General features: G+C 40.8%; 2 protein-coding genes across 2 annotated transcripts; both read right to left on the reverse strand.

The window, feature by feature from the left end:
* Window positions 1–1,442: 1,442 nt before the first annotated feature.
* Window positions 1,443–3,614, reverse strand: LOC114315406 (scarecrow-like protein 18). Its single transcript, XM_082905303.1, has 2 exons — window positions 3,484–3,614; window positions 1,443–3,392 (listed from the first exon to the last, which is right to left on the reverse strand). The coding sequence occupies exons 1-2, from the start codon at window positions 3,556–3,558 to the stop codon at window positions 1,698–1,700; spliced, it is 1,770 nt and encodes a 589-aa protein (XP_082761429.1). The 5' UTR covers window positions 3,559–3,614; the 3' UTR covers window positions 1,443–1,697.
* Window positions 3,615–13,068: 9,454 nt separating this feature from the next.
* Window positions 13,069–15,673, reverse strand: LOC145807323 (uncharacterized). The gene is made up of 5 exons (XM_082905304.1): window positions 15,057–15,673; window positions 14,172–14,974; window positions 13,773–14,090; window positions 13,263–13,670; window positions 13,069–13,080 (listed from the first exon to the last, which is right to left on the reverse strand). The coding sequence occupies exons 1-5, from the start codon at window positions 15,589–15,591 to the stop codon at window positions 13,069–13,071; spliced, it is 2,076 nt and encodes a 691-aa protein (XP_082761430.1). The 5' UTR covers window positions 15,592–15,673.
* Between the last annotated feature and the right edge of the window lie 2,901 nt (window positions 15,674–18,574).

An 18,574-nucleotide genomic window follows, 5' to 3' on the forward strand; every position in this document is an offset into this window, starting at 1 on the left:
TTTTAAAATCACCTTGTTTTTCTTATTTATCAATTAATTTTTTTTTCTTTTTTAATTATTTTTTCTCTCGCACACATATATTTAATTATAATAAAATATCAAATCATTTCAAATTTTCAAACTCCAAAACTACTTTCAAAATTCGACCCGAACCCGATCTTTTGCCAATTTCTTGACCCGCACCCGCCCGCCTACCTACATCGAAACCGCCCAAAACACTGCGGGTAGGGTAGGGTCGGGCGGTTTGTGCGGGCGGGTGGGTTTGTTGCCCAGCCCTACCAACCCCTACGTGTGTGTGGGGGTGGGGGTGGTGGGAGTGGGACTTTTAAGAGGGTATGAATCATTGCTCTTATATCTAATCTAATAAATTAACGGCGAGATTGTGCCTCCCTCCCTCTCTCTTCCATTTCAGTTTTTTATTTTTTTATTGAATAATGCTAGATACATAATATTAGAGATCTTAAAAATTTTATCAAAAATTTTACTAAATATCTTATATAAGTATGGAATCCACACAATGTGAGTCCCATGTAGGTCCCACACCCATGGATCCAACACACATTTAGTAAAACTTTTAATAGAATTTTTGGGACCTCTAACATTTTTGTACCTTAAATACTCTATCATGGTATGAGACCCATACATATGTAAATTTGTATAGACCCCACACCTATATGAGAAATTTAATAAAATATTTAATAGATTATTTGAAACTCACAACATTTTCTTTTTTTATTTTTTTGTCACAAACTTAATTTGATATAGAGTATTTTAATCCTTTCTTCTTCTTCTTCATCTTTTTTTATATAATATTTTTTCAAAAGTTCTCAACTCAAACATTTTTTAATTATTTTTTATAAAAGAAAACTTTTTTAATCCTTATTCTCTTAAAAAAAAAAAAGATTTTAATAAAAATATAAACTTTAAAAGATTTGCTTAGTTTGATTCTGAATTTAGTTCTCCTTTGATTTGATGAAATATTAAATTAATTTTTTTTAGTAAATTTAAATTTAATAAAAAAATAAACGAAAGATTCGAGATGTCTTTAAAAGGAAAAAAATAAATAAAAATTAAATTAAATTAACTTTCTTTTGGACCTAACTCAACATAAATCAAGACCCTTATCCATAGAATCTCTCCCACTAAATTATTGTTATTTTTTCCTATCTAGGATAAAATAATAATTTCATGTCACTGTTAATCATTTTTCTAAGTTCAATCATGATAAGCTATATAACAAGATATGATTATTGCATCTGAGAACAAATATATATGGTAGTTTAAAATTGAATTGAGATATAAACGTGTCAGATTTAAATTTATTTTGAAATTCATTAAAAATTTAACTAAATTTTGAATCCTTTACTTCTTGATTTAAACCTACAAGTATATGTTTTAGAGTATAATCAGTATCACGGTTATAGAAATCAAAATAACTAAACAAAAAAATTTATCCAACTGTTATCTGAAATTATTCACATACAAGTGTATTAACATTTATCAATGTGTTCAAACTTTCAAACCATGTGTAATCCATTCTACAAAATTGATTCATTGACCCATGTTGCAATGCAACAAAACAATCTCCATGGATATCCATTTGTGTGAATTTCACTTAGAACACACAGATAGATTGTTTTATGACATGACTATGTCAATGCAACATGGGGCAATGAAATATTTCGAGGCATTAACCCCTATGTGAACTTCCAAGAGGAAAGAGAATGAAGTGGAGTTCCCTTCCACCCCATAATCAAGCACTTCCCATTCTTATCAAGATGGCAAGCACTCTTGCAAACAAACTGGTTAACCACCACTCTAGCTTGATACAGTGATGACTCACTGAGTTCAACTTCCACCATTCCAAACCTTGCAAAGAATGCTCTCCACACATCAATTTTCACACTTCTGTCGATCCTTTCCCCGCCATCCACTGCAACCAAACTTCGAATCCCATCGCGAAAATAAATCCCTTCCAGCACCATTCTGTTCTTGTTGTCTTGCTGCATGCAGGCTTCGAAGCAATCGAAATACGCACTGTAAGAGAACAGTGCCTCTATGAAGCGCTTCACAAACGAAGGAGAATTAGTACTTAATTCTACTTCATTGACCACCATTATGGCTGGTTTGAGCTTTTTGATTGCTCTCATTAGTCCATCTAAACAATCAGGCCTTGAGAGCATTGACCTCAGTACTGTTGGGGAATAAACAGCCACGGTTTCATCGGCTTCTATGTTGACTAGTTCTGCCCTAAAATCTTTCATGTCTGACAAAAAAATAGGGGTGATCGAAAAGGGCAAGTTTAAGGATTGCGCGAAGCTTTCCAACCTCTTGCAGGTTCCCACTATGTCCTGCACGTTTATTGTTTCAAAAGCTGTAATCTTGAGAAGCCTAATTGGGCATTTGTCTCGCTCTGAAAGAGCTTGCATCAAGATTATCCAATGAATTCCACTCCTGATTTGGAGATCAATCAAATGGACATTGGTTGCCGATGAGATGTTCTCTAATATTGCTTGCATTCCTGCACATTGAATCGCTTGCAAGAACGCTATTGCTTGGTGGTGTGCTAAGAATGCAAAGCTAGAACCCAATACCAGACTCTTCCCATAAATTCCTCCTCCTTCCGCCCTTTTCAACGTGACCCTTCCTGTTTCTCTGTCAATCCTCTCACGAAGAGCTTCAGAAAAATAGTACACGATTCTCTGCACAGGATTGCCCGTCTCAGATGACATCCATTCACACTGGGAAAGTAATCTGCTTGCTCGGTCATATTGCTGATAACCCAGCTTATCTGCCGCAGAAAGAAGAAGTTGGACAAGCTCTACGTCTTTTGTTTCGGCCATCGATAGACCCATCATAGCACAACCATAAGGGTGCATAGAAGTGGAGAAATTGCAGACTCTTTGTGTCGAAAACCGGACATACCTTTCTCCAGCCACCCTCATGATCTCCTCCGTTGACAATTTCCAGCCATACATTTGAGCCTGGTTGCTTAGATTGCCCACACTTACCTCTCTTGCCTTGTTGGATCTGCTTCCATAGTTGCTGAACAGCTCAAAAGGTGTCACAAAAAATGGATATGGTTGTTCCTTCTTTGCCTCACCAATTTCTGAGCACTGGACGTCGGTCATCTCTTGCTCTGTGGCTGCTGGAATTGGCTGAAGTGGCATGGGAGTGCCACTGAGGTGGAAGGTGTTTGGCACCCCATAATTCGAGATGGGTTGCTGATAATCTTCGAACAATTGGGCTCTTTTCTCGGAGATTTTCTCTTGATGAAAGTGGTATTGTTCAGGAGGAAAAGAACCAATCTGTGTCCAATCTCCCATGTCGAATGAATGATCTTGTTTGACTACTTGCTCTTTTACAAGCCCTTTAAAAGCACCAAGGATCCTCTAGAGTGAAATTTCTCTGAAGTTTCCTAGAGCACTACATTGTGTGGTAGAGTGAAAACTTTAGAGAAAAATCACTCTAGAGGATCCTTACTCCTTTAAAAGGACCATAACCACCCTCAATTTCATTGAAATTGGTTAAAGTTGATGAGTAGAAGGCGTTTGTCATTTCAACACAGACGTAACCAGCAACAACCTCGTCTCCAATCAAACAATCGACCTGGTCCATTTTAAATCTAAAATTGATTATATGGAGGTCAGGTTTCTATGTCATCGTTTCATTAGAATAATTCAAAGAAATAGTCGCTGAAAGCTCTTGCAAGAAACAAACAAATGAATAACAGCAATCCTATCAATGTTGATGTTGAAATTTCACAGGTAAATGACTCACCCGGCCATCATAAATGAAAATCAGCGCTGTAAGAATAAAAAGGGCAACCTAATCGGGCTTTCCGTCAGTTTTTCATAAGGTAAGATCTGTTTTGATTTTAGAAAAATTTACACCAATACCAAACCACAATGGATTAATCTCAATTCTATGCTATATTAGGCTCCTAAAGTGCTAGCTCTAATACCATAGGATGCGAGCCCTTTGGGTAAAATTTACTCTTGAAAATCAACTTGTAAGAAGAGGGTGTCTAAGAGACTTATATGTACATGGTCAAACCTATGTAAACTAATGTAGGATCCTAACATTAACTAACAAAATTGAAAAATTCAATTTACTACTAAATTTTCGCCCAATTCCTATCATACCCCTAATGACAAGGCTGTTAAACAGTTGATCATGAACATGCATTACAAGGATGATGATTAAAATATAAATTGGTGATGTTAACATTCCTAGAACAAGGACAATGATCCAAAGATAGATGCTCGACATGACCGAGTCATAATTTCAAAGGTATTCGATTTTAAATTCATAAGAAGTTCAGCCAAAACAAAATGGACAAAGCAGAGGGCACAAATCGAAGAATTTATATAAGATGAAGGGAAAGCTTATGATACACACCCACATGCACCTTATAATAAATAAGAAAATAACATAATTTTATATCTTTTTAGTTATAATTATAATAAAAAATGAAAACCAAACACACATGAGTTATAACTAAAATATTGTCATAATTAAACAAAAAAAATTAATCATAACTAAAAAAGAAAATGACATAATTAGGAGTGTATATGATATAATCCTTTGTGTATAGGAAAATTTGCCCAGATGAAACATATGAAATAGGGAAAAACTATTAGGTACTTTCGAAGTACCACGTGTTTAAACTCCTTCACTAATCATCATTCATCATACTTCTCAGGTTCTTCAATCACTCAATACAAAATTATAATACTCCATATTTTTCACTAAACATAATATCATGCAATATCACGTGATCGTACGTCGAGGGTGCGTTTGTTTGGACGGACTGGATAAGGGGGGGATTGTAATCCATCGGACTGTTAGTCCCGGGATACATTGTCCCCAGACTATTTGGTTGGACTGGATTTGTATCCTATGTTTGTTTAGTTATGGTATTAAATGTCTGGATTGGACTATTTTTAATGAATTCAATGTTTGGTTAGACGGACTGGATAAGGATAAATGTTCGAAAGATTATTTTGTCCTTGTAATTTATAATTTTTATTTAATATTTAATTTTAAATTTGTAATCTATAATTTATAATTTAACAACACTAAAAAAATTTAATTTATAAGGCCATAATTTTTAATTTATTATTTTCAATTAAATTTAATTTATAATTTATAATTTATATTTTTTATTTAATATATAATTTTAAATTAACGACAATAAAAAAATAATTTAAATTTCAACAACACTAAAAAAATTTAACTTATAAGGCCATAATTTATAATTTATTATTTTTAAATAAATTTAATTTATAATTTATAATTTTTATTTAATATATAATTTTAAATTAACAACACTAAAAAAATAATTTTAGAGAAATATGTAAATTTAATTTTTTAACAACACTAAAAAAAGTTAATTTATAAGGCCATAATTTTTAATTTATTATTTTTAATTAAATTTAATTTATAATTTATAATTTAATTTTTTATTTAATATATAATTTTAAATTAACAACACTAAAAAAATAATTTATAAATATTCAAAAGACTATTTTACCCTTTCTAATTGTTTACTAAGTAACAGTATGGAGGGTAAAATGGACATTTCACCAAATAATCCCATGGGATACCAATCCCATGGTTTCTATCCCACACCCCCCATGAGATAGAATAGTTCCATATTGGTGGGATTAATAGTCCGGGGGACTATTAGTTCGGAGCAAAATTTTGCAAACAAACAATGGACTATTAGTCCGGTGGGACTAATAGTTCAATCCCACATCCTTATCCCTCAAAACAAACATGCTCCGAGAGTACTCAATAACCACTGTGGGGACATATTTTTTGAATACCAACACGTGGCATGGTGACGCCGACGTGTCAGCCGAGGTGCCACGTGCCCTGGTAGTTAAGCCGAGGTAATCTCGGAGAAGCCGAGGTAATCTCGGAGAAGCCGAGGTCATCTCCGAAGATGTCGGAGTCCGAAGATAAGGGACAAGAGTCCTAAGGCAAAGAGGGGACTTAGTTAAGATAAGGATAAAGCTCTTAGGGAGTTTATCTCTATCTCTTAAAGAGTCCAGAGTAAGCACTAAGATTGGAGTTCATAGAAGTCATACTTCTAGTTGGACTTGGATTGAGTACATTATAAAAGAAAGGCACCCCCGTGGGTCTAAGGTATGTAATTCATACTTTGAGTATTCAGTTTAATACTTGATTATCCTTGAGAATCATACTGACTTGATCGTCGGAGTGCCCCCGGGTGGAAGAACCACCGCCGGAGCTTTTCTTTTCTGTTACAGGTTGCTGGAGCCATCTATTCTGCCGGTGCTTAGCTGCTGATCACTAAACGGGCAGTGTGGTCAGATTTTTACCCACACAATTTGGCGCCGTCTGTGGGAACGAAGGAAGAATAGATGGCCAGTAACGGACAGCAAGGAAACGCTGGGGACGATGCTCCTTCTGGAAGCAGCAGACCGATTAACCTTGACGCCGAAGGAGACAATCACAATACAGAAGCCCGTGACCAGGGTCACAGGGAGAACAACGATATCCAGGAAGGTGACACAACAAAAAGATCAAACCAAGGAAAATACTACAATGAAGACAACCTCCAGGTATGGAGGGACAGGTGCCTACGCAGAGACGAGGAAGTAAGGGAATTAGCAAACAAGTTGGCGGATCTCCAGTCGGTCGTCAACTTCATGATGCAGAACAATGTTATGCAACCACCATACCCGCTGCAAGATACGCCAATGCCAGCAACCAACACCCAGAAGGGTGGAGGAAAAACAATCCCCGAGGCCCCTCAACATACCAGGAGCGGAAGGCATTCTCACCGGCCTTCCAGGGAAGTCGGACGAGAAAGGACGAGGCAAGAAGAGTCCCGAAGGACGCAACACATGAAGAATCCAGACCCCAAAGAACATCGACATGTTCAGGGGCAAGTACTCCACTTTGACACAACCCATGAAGAGAGACCCAAACGGACCCACCTCGAGGCCGAGAGCAGTATACCAAAAAGACTAAAATCGAAAGACAGCCGAGCTCCAGGGAGGAGCAAAGAAGACTTAAGGGACTACCTCAAGAGGAGGCAGCAAAATGCAGAGGCCGAGGTAAACTCCCCAGTAAAACCGAAGACAGCCTTCTCGGTAGAACTGGACAAATTCGAACCACCCAAGAGGTTCAGTATGCCGAGGTTCCAAATCTATGACGGTAAATCAGATCCAAACTTTCATGTTGGGCTATACCTAAATTCAATGGCACTATATAGCGGGAACGAACCATTGCTCTGCAAGGTATTCCCCTCATCCTTTGGGGAAATTGCATCTGATTGGTTCCACAAGTTACCGAAAGGAAGTATAAAGACATGGGAAGGCCTGGCCGAGATGTTTGTGGCCAGGTTCGTGACCAACAAGCTGCAACCCCTAAGGGTTGATGCTTTGATGGCTCTAAGAATAACCAAGGAAGAAGGCCTTAGGGCCTATGCGAAGAGATACTACGAGGTGTTCAACCGAATACCTGAATGCAACCAGGAAGTAGCAGTCGTGTCTTTCAAGAACGGCCTGAAAGATGACTGCCCACTACGGAAGTCTTTGGCAAAAACACTGCCAAAGAGCATGGAAGAACTCATGGCACGAATTGAGAAATACGCAAGGGCCGAGGAAGATACGTCGGGAAACAAAGAGGTGAAGCAAGAAAAGGGAAACGGCTCGCCAAAGCAAGGCCGAGTCAACAACGGACTCACCAGGCAAGAAATAGAATTAAGAAATAAACAGGCGGTAACCACGGTATTCCGGATCCCCATCCATAAAATCTTGGATCGGATTCGGAATCAACCATATTTCAGGGCTCCAGAAAGAGCACCAGGGGAATTCATGGGAAAAAACGTCGGCAGACGTTGTGCCTACCATAATGAAGGAGGGCATCCAACTCAAGGTTGCAGGGCCTTAAAAGCACACTTGGAGGACCTAGTAAGGCAAGGCCTTTTGAGGGACCTGGTCGATGAGGCCAGAACAAGGGAAGAACAGGCAAGGTTGCCTCAAGCACCAGCAGCACCCCCTCCCCCAGCACAGCGACCACAGGCAGGAGAACCAAGGGTGGTCAATGTGATCCACTCAAGGGTCAACGAAAACGAGGTCAGAGGAGAAACCCAGAGGGTAAGACATTTACAGCATATCCACCAAATTGGGGACAAGAGACATCGGCCAGAAGAATGCCAAGGGCCAATGATAGCCTTTACCGAAGCCGACCTAGAACTGGTCCAACATCCGCATAATAATGCCTTGGTAGTATCCCTCCAGGTTGGGGAATGCCAAGTAAAACGCATCCTAATAGACCAAGGCAGCTCCTGTGACATCATGTACGTCAGATGTTACAGAGAGCTAGGCCTTCACCCCGATGACCTAGAGCAATCCAGCGGCCCGATGGTCGGCTTTAATGGAACGCCAACATGGCCACTGGGTGCAACAAGCTTAGAGGTACAAGCCGGCACTAAGAAGATCAGGACAGAATTCCTGGTCATTGACACACCCTCACCATACAACATCATCCTTGGAAGACCGTGGTTGCATACAATGGGGGCAGTTCCCTCGACGTTGCATCAACTACTCCGGTTCCCAACGGAGCATGGGATTGAAGAAGTCAGAGGGGATCAACTACAAGCCAAAAATTGCTCCATGGCAGCAATAAAGTCCACCTGTAGTATACAGGAGCCAAAGAAAGCAGAAGTTGAAGATGGAGACATGGAAGTCCTGGAAGACGTCGGGAAAGAACCGACCGAGAAAAGCGAAGAAGCACTAAAGAAAATCTTCGTCCAGGAGGGCGACGAAGAACGATTTTTTCTTCTCGGCTCCGGCCTAGCCAAAGAAGAAGAAAAAGAACTAGAAGATTTTTTAAGGGCAAACATAGAGGCATTTGCCTGGACACCCTATGAAATGCCTGGCATTGACCCCGAGGTCACTTGCCACAGTTTGAATGTCGACAGATCGGCAAAACCAGTGATTCAACGAGCCAGAAGGCCGACGTTATTACACGTCGAAGCAGTGGAGGAAGAGGTAGACAAACTCCTTGAAGCCAGGGCAATCCGAGAAGTCCAGTACCCAACGTGGCTGTCCAACACAGTAGTAGTAAAAAAGAAAAATGGCAAGTGGAGGGTTTGTGTGGATTTTACCAGCCTCAACAAAGCTTGCCCCAAGGACAGTTTCCCTCTGCCCAAAATCGACCAACTGGTTGACGCCACTTCGGGACACGAAAGGATGAGTTTTTTAGACGCATACAGAGGGTACCACCAGATTGCTATGTACCCTCCAGATGAGGAGAAGACCGCGTTCATCACCCCGAAAGGCCTGTACTGTTATAAGGTAATGCCTTTTGGGCTGAAAAACGCAGGAGCAACCTATCAGAGGTTAGTAACAAAGATGTTTAAACATCTGATCGGCAAAACAGTAGAAGTTTACATTGATGACATGGTCGTAAAGACAAAGGAGTCAAAAGGTCATCTTGCCGACCTAAAAAAGGTCTTTGACATACTCAAAAGATATCGGCTCCGACTCAACGCCGCAAAGTGTGCCTTCGGAGTTGGGTCAGGTAAATTTCTAGGCTATCTGGTAACAAGAAAGGGCATAGAGGCCAGCCCAGACCAAATCAAAGCCATCCTGGAGCTACAGAGCCCAACATCGGCAAAGCAAGTCCAAATGCTCACTGGAAGGGCCGCAGCCCTGAACCGATTCATCAGCAGAAGCTCGGACAAGTGCAGACCCTTCTTTAACCTGGTAAAAAAAGCCACAGACTTCCTGTGGACCGAAGAATGTGAAGCAGCCTTAGCCGATCTGAAAAAGTACCTGACCAGAACCCCGGTCCTTTCTAACCCTGTTCCAGGAGAAGAATTATTTTTGTACTTAGCAGTCTCTGAACACGCAGTCAGTGCAGTGCTAATCCGCGAGGAAAAAGGGGAGCAGAAAGCTGTCTATTATGTAAGCAAGACTTTGGCTAACGCAGAAACAAGGTACCTACCACTGGAAAAATTAATGCTAGCCTTGGTAATGGCCTCAAAGAAACTAAGCCATTACTTCCAGGCACACAAGATTGTGGTTCTAACAGAGCACCCATTGAAGTCCTTATTACATCAAGGAGACTTAACAGGAAGGATAGCAAAATGGGCAGTAACACTGGGACAGTTTGACCTAGAATTCAGGCCAAGAACAGCAATAAAGGGCCAAGTTTTGGCTGACTTCGTCGCAGAACTCACACCTGAAGCCATCGCACCTCAGGCTCCGTCGAGCCGAGATGAGCATCACCCCGACAAACAAAAAGAAACCCAGTCAAAGACAAAACAGCAAGAGAAAGAAAGGCTCAGACCATGCAGCATCTACATCGGCGATTCGTTCAGACTATATGTCGATGGAAGTTCAAACCGCCAGGGAGCAGGAGCAGGAGTACTGCTGATATCTCCAGATGGAGAGATTGTAGAACAATCCATCCGACTGGGGTTCAAAGCCTCCAATAACGAAGCAGAATACGAGGCATTAATTGCAGGACTAAAGCTAGCAGCAGCAGCAGAGGCAGACGAGGTAATTGTTTTTTGTGATTCGCAATTAATTGTTAACCAGTCAACAGGAGAATTTACAGCCAGAGACGAAAGAATGTCGGCATATGCAAAGGAAGTCATCCGACTGGCGGCCCTATTTCAGAACTGCAGATTACTCCAAGTCAGCCGAGATGACAACACCCATGCCGACGCATTAGCCAACCTGGCCAGTTCAATTCAAACTGGAAAAACAAGGACAATTATGATCGACTACATGTCGGCCCCGAGTATAGATAAACAGAGCACCGAACAAGAAACAATGTGCGTGGGCCTCGGACCAAGCTGGATGGATGCAATCATTGCGTTCCTAAAAGAAGGGAAGCTGCCAGAAAACCACAAAGAAGCACATAAAATCAGGCTGAAATCCGCCAGATTCAGCCTAACAGCGGAAGGCCATCTTTACAGGAGGTCCTTCACTGGACCACTTTTAAGGTGCGTACACCCTTTGCAGGTTGAAGATTTTCTTTATGAGATCCATGAAGGAATTTGTGGAAGCCATGCCGGGGGCAGATCGTTAGCCCATAGGGCCATTACCCAGGGGTATTGGTGGCCCTATATGCAAAAGGATGCCGAAGCCTATGTAAAGAGATGTGAGCAATGTCAAAGGTTTGCACCTTTGATACATCAGCCAGCTGCCGACCTAAACCCAGTATCCAGCCCCTGGCCGTTTGCCCAATGGGGCATGGATCTGGTGGGACAACTTCCCCAGGCAACTGGGCAAAGAAAATATTTACTGGTAGCAACGGACTACTTCACAAAATGGATAGAGGCAGAACCTCTTGCCAAAATCCGAGATGTGGATGTCAAGAATTTTATTTGGCGAAACATAATCACCAGATTTGGGATTCCAAGAGCAATAGTTGCCGACAACGGAACACAGTTCGACAGCAAACTTATCAAAAACTTCTGTGCAAAATTCAAGATCAAAAACTATTTCTCAACTCCAAGTTTTCCTCAAAGTAATGGGCAAGCAGAGGCGTCCAACAAAGTAATCCTGGATGGGATAAAGAAGAGGCTCCAAGCAGCAAAGGGAAAGTGGGTGGACGAGCTGCCCAACGTACTTTGGGCATATCGGACCACGCCGAGAAGATCAACGGGAGAATCCCCTTTTGCCATGGCCTATGGCACAGAAGCAGTCATCCCATTGGAGATCGGCATCCCAGGGATCAGAACCCAGGGAGTAGAGAATGGCACCAATGACATACTCTTAGCCCGAGACCTGGATCTACTGGAAGAACGAAGAGAGAAGGCTGCAATTCAGCTTGCAGTATACCAGCAACAGCTTGCCAGAGCTTACAACAAGAAGGTTAATCCAAGGGATTTTCAAGTTGGCGACTTAGTCCTAAGAAAAGTCGTCGGAAACAAGAAGGATCCCAGGGAAGGCAAGCTTGGCCCGAACTGGGAAGGACCCTACAGAGTTACTTCAGTATTGGGCAATGGAGCATATCGGCTTGAAGACAATGAGGGCAAAGCACTACCCAGACCTTGGAATACTTGTAACTTGAAATTCTTCTATCATTAGATAAACATCATTGTTTGGCCGATATTATCAATAAAGTCTTTTCAGAATTCTCTCAACACGTATGATTAATGGTTATTGAAGACATATCAAACTCAGGCAAACTAAGCCGATATAATTCCTTGATCCACTTGTTGAAATTTGTAGCAATTTACAAGTTGGAATCAAGCTGATTCCTTATCTTCACTTGTTGAAATTTGTAGCAATTTACAAGTTGAAGTTAAGCCGATGTTATTCCTTGATCCACTTGTTAAAATTTGTAGCAATTTACAAGTTGGAATCAAGCTGATTCCTTATCTTCACTTGTTGAAATTTGTAGCAATTTACAAGTTGAAGTTAAGCCGATGTTATTCCTTGATCCACTTGTTAAAATTTGTAGCAATTTACAAGTTGGAATCAAGCTGATTCCTTATCTTCACTTGTTGAAATTTGTAGCAATTTACAAGTTGAAGCTAAGCCGATGTTATTCCTTGATCCACTTGTTGAAATTTGTAGCAATTTACAAGTTGGAATCAAGCTGATTCCCTACCTTCACTTGTTGAAATTTGTAGCAATTTACAAGTCGAAGATAGGCCGAGGTTATTGCGTAAGTTCTCATAGCAATATATGGGTTGTCTGAACCCTAGAGAAGATGCTTAACACTTGTTGAAAGTTGTAGCCATTTACAAGGCTATGTTAAGCCGACGTATGATCACCCGCTGAGGTATACAGGAAATTAACAGGTCGATGCAAAGGTTAAGTATATTATTTAAACACTTGTTGAAATTTGTAGCAATTTACAAGTAGGGTAGAACGAAATCATTGTTTAAATACTTATTGAAAACTTAAAAGATGGCAAAAGTATACATTGAGTAGTATATGTTTAGTTCTTGATAGAATTTATACAAGGTTTGCAGGTCAGTATCTCACCGAAGTAAAAGCCTTGCAGTTATACCCAGGGTATGTAGCCCCGAGAAGATTGCACAAAGAAAGCATGCAAAAATTTCTAAGTATAGAACTATACAAAAGCAAGCAACAGAACATCACAAGATCAAAAATATCCATTGCAAGAACAGTTGCAATTACATACTGAAAAAGGCACATTGGCCATAAGAAGGAATGTACATTGTTCAGGAATTAAAAGAAAAAACAAAGCCCAAAATCCAGAAAAGAAAGAAGGGAAAATCAAGACTCTTGAACATCAGCAGCAGCAGAAACTGGAACCTCGGATGATTCAGCTGGAATATCCTCGGCCACCTTCTCCGCTCGTATTTCGGCATCTATCTCTGCTAAAGTTGTGTCAAGACTTCTGTCAGTCAGAAGAAGGTCAGATGATGGACACCCCTGAACAGGTTCCATGTGCACTTCTTCAGCCTCATCACCCACTTCATCTTGAGTTAAGTCTAAAATTTGCTCAGCTGGAAAGGACTTGGCCTCAGTAGCGCCCCTGGGTTTTCTCACCAAGGCTTCACCTTCATCTTTCTCTTCGTCTTCACCCTCAGCTTCTACCTCGGTCTCTGATTCATCCTCAGCTTGACTTGGAGGAAGAAATGGTAGAAGATTAGCATCAACTTGGCGCAAAGGCGAGTCAGCAGGGAGATCAAGCTTCTTTATCAGAGACATCCAACCAAGGGAAAATCCCCTGTTGCATGCCTGCCTGACTTGAAGTTTGTATTCTTCTGCAACGTCGGCCATGCCTTGAGCATAGGCCTTTTCATCGGCCTCCTTGACTTCGGCCTCCTTGGTGACCAGAGCTTGTTGAAGTTCTTTTTGCGCTTGGACCTTCTGAGCCTCGGCCTCCCTTTTCTCGGCTTCAGCTACTTTTTTAACGGCCTCAGCAGCTTCGGCCTTTTCAAGAGCTAAGGTTTCGTTCTTCGTTGCAGCCTCGGCTTGATCTTCCAGTTTTTTCATTTTTACTTCAAGGGCCCTTAATTCTCTCTTCATTGAAGTTGCTTCCCTCTTCATATCAACCAATCTTTGACGATTCTCAAAGGATTGCATTGAAAATGAATGGGCATGTTGGATAGCCTGAATGAAAACAAGAGTATCAGAGAGTGTTCCCAGAAAGAAACAGAAGGAAAAAACACAAAAACAAACAGAAATACTTACTTGGGCAGAGTGTTGGAGCATCAGAGCGTAATTTTCATACTCACTGAACTTGGCATTTCGCTCCAAATCATTCGGTAGAAGAAGAGCGGTACTAAGGGCGACAGCAACGTTGATATCATCAGTACTTTCACTAGCCATGATAGGCCTGTCCTCTAGAGAGAGATCAGGGGCCCATGGGACGTCGGGCTTCTTTGAAGCCGAGGTCGTCGCAGACGATGACCTTGGCCTCTTTGTTTGTGTAGATCCTGAGGGTTGGCCCTCAGCAGACCTTTTGGTTGAAGAAGAGGTCGATTTTTTGCTTTCAGCTAGCTTCAAAATCGGCAAAGCATCCTCAGCATCGGCATCTGTAACCTTGGCCTTAGGCTGAGCCTTTTTTACCCTCTTCGGTTTGGGTGGAAGCATTGATTGCGTTGCTGCGGCTTCGGCGTCAGCAGGAATATCGGCAAGAAGATCTTGGACGACAGGCCTCGGACGAACCATCTCGGCAGTCTTTACTAGCCTTCGTCGGCGTTTACGTTCAGGAATTGGTATTAAGAAGGGGGCCGAAGTTGATGGAAGATCGGCTGGGTCAGATGTGGACTCTTGATCTGTCCGAGATGTAGAAGCAGTTAAGGTTGTGGCTGTTGGTGGAGAGAGACTCTTCTTCCTTTTTCGAGGGACGTCGGGTAAAATGGATCTGTGTGTGGGGACAAAGTTTAATAATACTGGGGCTTTTCGTTTAAGGATTGGAAGACCAAGAAGTGTTCTCAGATCTGGTCCTGGGAAGAAGGATTGACGAAAATTTTTCGGTGGTTGATGAAGATCTGCAAAGAATCAGACGTCAGAAACAACAAAAGTATTTAAGTGTTGAATGAAAACAACTAAGTGTTGACTCAGGGCTCTTACTCTTGCCCTCTGTAAGTGTTCGAGGAAGAGGGTAAAGGTGGACATCTTCATCTGGGCCAAATTCCCAATTTCCAGAGGCAATAAGATAGTCATCTCCAGCCCCCTTGTTGGAGTCTGGAAGGTCGGCTATAATCTTGTACTGAGTGGATCTCGGCTTAAGGTAATATACAAAACCCCTATCCTTCAGATCAAGAGGGCACATGGTATAACAATATTGAAGGTCGGCGAGGGTGATTCTGAGGTTTTCTTGCCTAGCTAAGGCTATAATACCATTAATTATCCTATAGGAATTGATAGTAAGTTGCATGGGGTTTAGCTTATAGAAATAGAGAACTTGACGAAAAAGGGGATCGAGTGGAAGCCGAAGTCCACATTCGATAAAAGCAACTACTGGAAAAGGCATTGTATGGTCTGTAGGCACGATAGTGTCATTATCCCCAGCCAGCTTAAGATGAACGTCGGCTGGGATAGAGAATTCTTGCCTAAAGTATTCAAGACTTGTTGGGGTATTTACCCTGTGCCTCCACATACCCATTGTGTCGGCCTAAATTAAGAGGAATATGTTTCAGAAGACGGGCGTTTTTCAAGTTTCCCTAAAGATTAAGGGTTTTACAGACAAATCCCAAACCTACGAACTATTAAGATAAAGATCGAGGGCACAGATCTGGGGCAAATACAAAAAAGAGAAAACAAAAACGAGGTTTCAGATTCAAGAACAGAGGTATAATTTTCAGAAACAATAGAGGTACAGGAAAAAATCAAGAACAGCGGCGAAAAGAATGATGGAAAAGCGTAGAGGTTCAAAATATAGCCACAAAATTCAAGATACAAATAGATCCCAGACCTCGAGTAAGATCAGCAATGGCAACAGACTGGCAATAGCGCATAAAGAGAATGAAAGAAATTAGAGGAAGGGGACTTACCAGGAGAAGTGAAGCCAAGGCAATACTCGTTGAATCCAGAAACCAGTTGCGACAGCAAAAAAGGCTTTGCAAGAAATACGGGACTAAGAACAGTTCCAGAGAAGAAATTGAAGCAATGGCAGATTTGAAGAGGAAGAACGAGCTTTCGGAAGAGAAAGAGTAAAGAAGATGAAAAGAAAAAGTGAAGAAAAGATAGAGGCAAAAGAAGTTTTGTCAAAAATTTGAAACGGCGGCAAAAATAGGGCAATTATTGCGCCTAGGGTAACGCATGCGTCAGACGGCGCAGACGAACGAACAGACAGCTTCCAGGCGCGTCACTAACACGCTCAAACAAAGACGAAACACGTGGAAGGAACAGTTAGACATGAATGACAGCTCATGTGCATAGGGGAGTACAACCGATGCCACGTTCTCCGAAGAGAACACGTCGGCTGAAAGAAGATAATCTTGGCAAAGGCAGTCTTCTTGAGCTATTATTCAGAAAGGAAGTGACAAAAAATTCGGAATAGGTTCCATCACCTCAGAATGCCGAGGTAATAGAACCTAGGGGGCAGTTGTGGGGACATATTTTTTGAATACCAACACGTGGCATGGTGACGCCGACGTGTCAGCCGAGGTGCCACGTGCCCTGGTAGTTAAGCCGAGGTAATCTCGGAGAAGCCGAGGTAATCTCGGAGAAGCCGAGGTCATCTCCGAAGATGTCGGAGTCCGAAGATAAGGGACAAGAGTCCTAAGGCAAAGAGGGGACTTAGTTAAGATAAGGATAAAGCTCTTAGGGAGTTTATCTCTATCTCTTAAAGAGTCCAGAGTAAGCACTAAGATTGGAGTTCATAGAAGTCATACTTCTAGTTGGACTTGGATTGAGTACATTATAAAAGAAAGGCACCCCCGTGGGTCTAAGGTATGTAATTCATACTTTGAGTATTCAGTTTAATACTTGATTATCCTTGAGAATCATACTGACTTGATCGTCGGAGTGCCCCCGGGTGGAAGAACCACCGCCGGAGCTTTTCTTTTCTGTTACAGGTTGCTGGAGCCATCTATTCTGCCGGTGCTTAGCTGCTGATCACTAAACGGGCAGTGTGGTCAGATTTTTACCCACACAACCACCAATGAAGGAGACAATGGAAAGTCTTAATTGGAAAGGAAAGATCATGACTCAGAGACAGGTGAGATCAAATGGCGATAAATAAATTTGCGTGTGGTGACAAATTCTAACTATTATGGAATCGAATCATTTCGCATCAAATGGTGACATTTCAAATTCTCTGTAACGTGGTAACAATTACTAGATAATAATTATCAAATAGAATGAATATACAAACGACAGAAATACGATTAAAACCTTAGAAAAATCAACAAACTGATTGAGTAAAAATAAAGAATAGGGTTTTAATTGCGTCGAAAAATTTGATTAGAAGAGGTTAGTACCTCGAGAGGGAGCCTCATGAAAATCACCGGAAGTTTAGTCCCTTCACCATGTTCTTTGTGTTGTGCTTCTCTAACGCGATGGCATACGTTAATTCCACCACATCCGTTACCGCGCAAGTTAGGACCACATAATTTAGGCCGGTGATAAAGTAATGTCAATAATTAAAGAGTGCTGCTATTAGTTCCTGTCAAAATTTTTTGGACTCTTCATTTTATAATTTTTTTTATATTACAAAATGCCCTAAAGTAAAATTACATTAAAAGATATTATTAAATAGAACACCCACTTATCAATAAGAACTAATATTCTATAATATTGGACACCCACCCCCACCTCCAACTCTAACTATACGTATTCCATATTTGTAAACCCTAAACCTATTATTTTTCATAACCAATTAACATAAATCCTAAATCTATTATTTTTCATAATCATCTTAAATCCTTAATGTGTCATCTTCATCACCACCATCAACGCTATTGAACTTGAAAGTTTTGCTTCAAGTATAACGTATACTTCATCACTTATTTCACTGTATAGAGCAATGGAGGACGAGGACAACATTCTTGGTCATTTATCTGTCTTGTATTAACATTGTCGATCGTTTTCGGTCGTTCCTGTTTCGTTCGAGCTGTTCGGTACTGGTTTGCTGACTATTAGAATTATGTTCGGTAATACAGTACTGAACATAATCCTTTCGTTCAATACATAGGTTCCGAACATTAATGCAGATAGTCAGTTATGTAAATTTCTTTGTTAAACTAACTTAGAATGGAAAATAGTGAATTGGAATGGATTTAAGTTATGTATTTTGAATGGATTTAATTCATGTTATTTTAAGTTGTGAATTGGAATGGATTCAAATTACACAGTGATAAACAAATTTTGTTCGGACATACAGTGCTGACAGGATCATTATTGTTCGAAAAAATAATTCTGAACAAAATACATTTTTTCGGCTACACAGTGGTGAACAAATTGGGTGGGTGTGCATTTCATTGTGAAAATATGGAGATTAGTTTTCTATTATGAAAATATTATGGAAATATTATGGAGATTAGTTTTCCATATATATACATTGTTTTCTATTCCTACAATTCGCATCAATCTTCACTTTCTCATCTGAATTTCCCAATCAATGACAAATTCCAAAGAGACCCACG

Source organism: Camellia sinensis, chromosome 14, assembly GCF_055761805.1.
Source record: "Camellia sinensis isolate YWXY chromosome 14, ASM5576180v1, whole genome shotgun sequence".
NCBI lineage: Eukaryota > Viridiplantae > Streptophyta > Magnoliopsida > Ericales > Theaceae > Camellia > Camellia sinensis.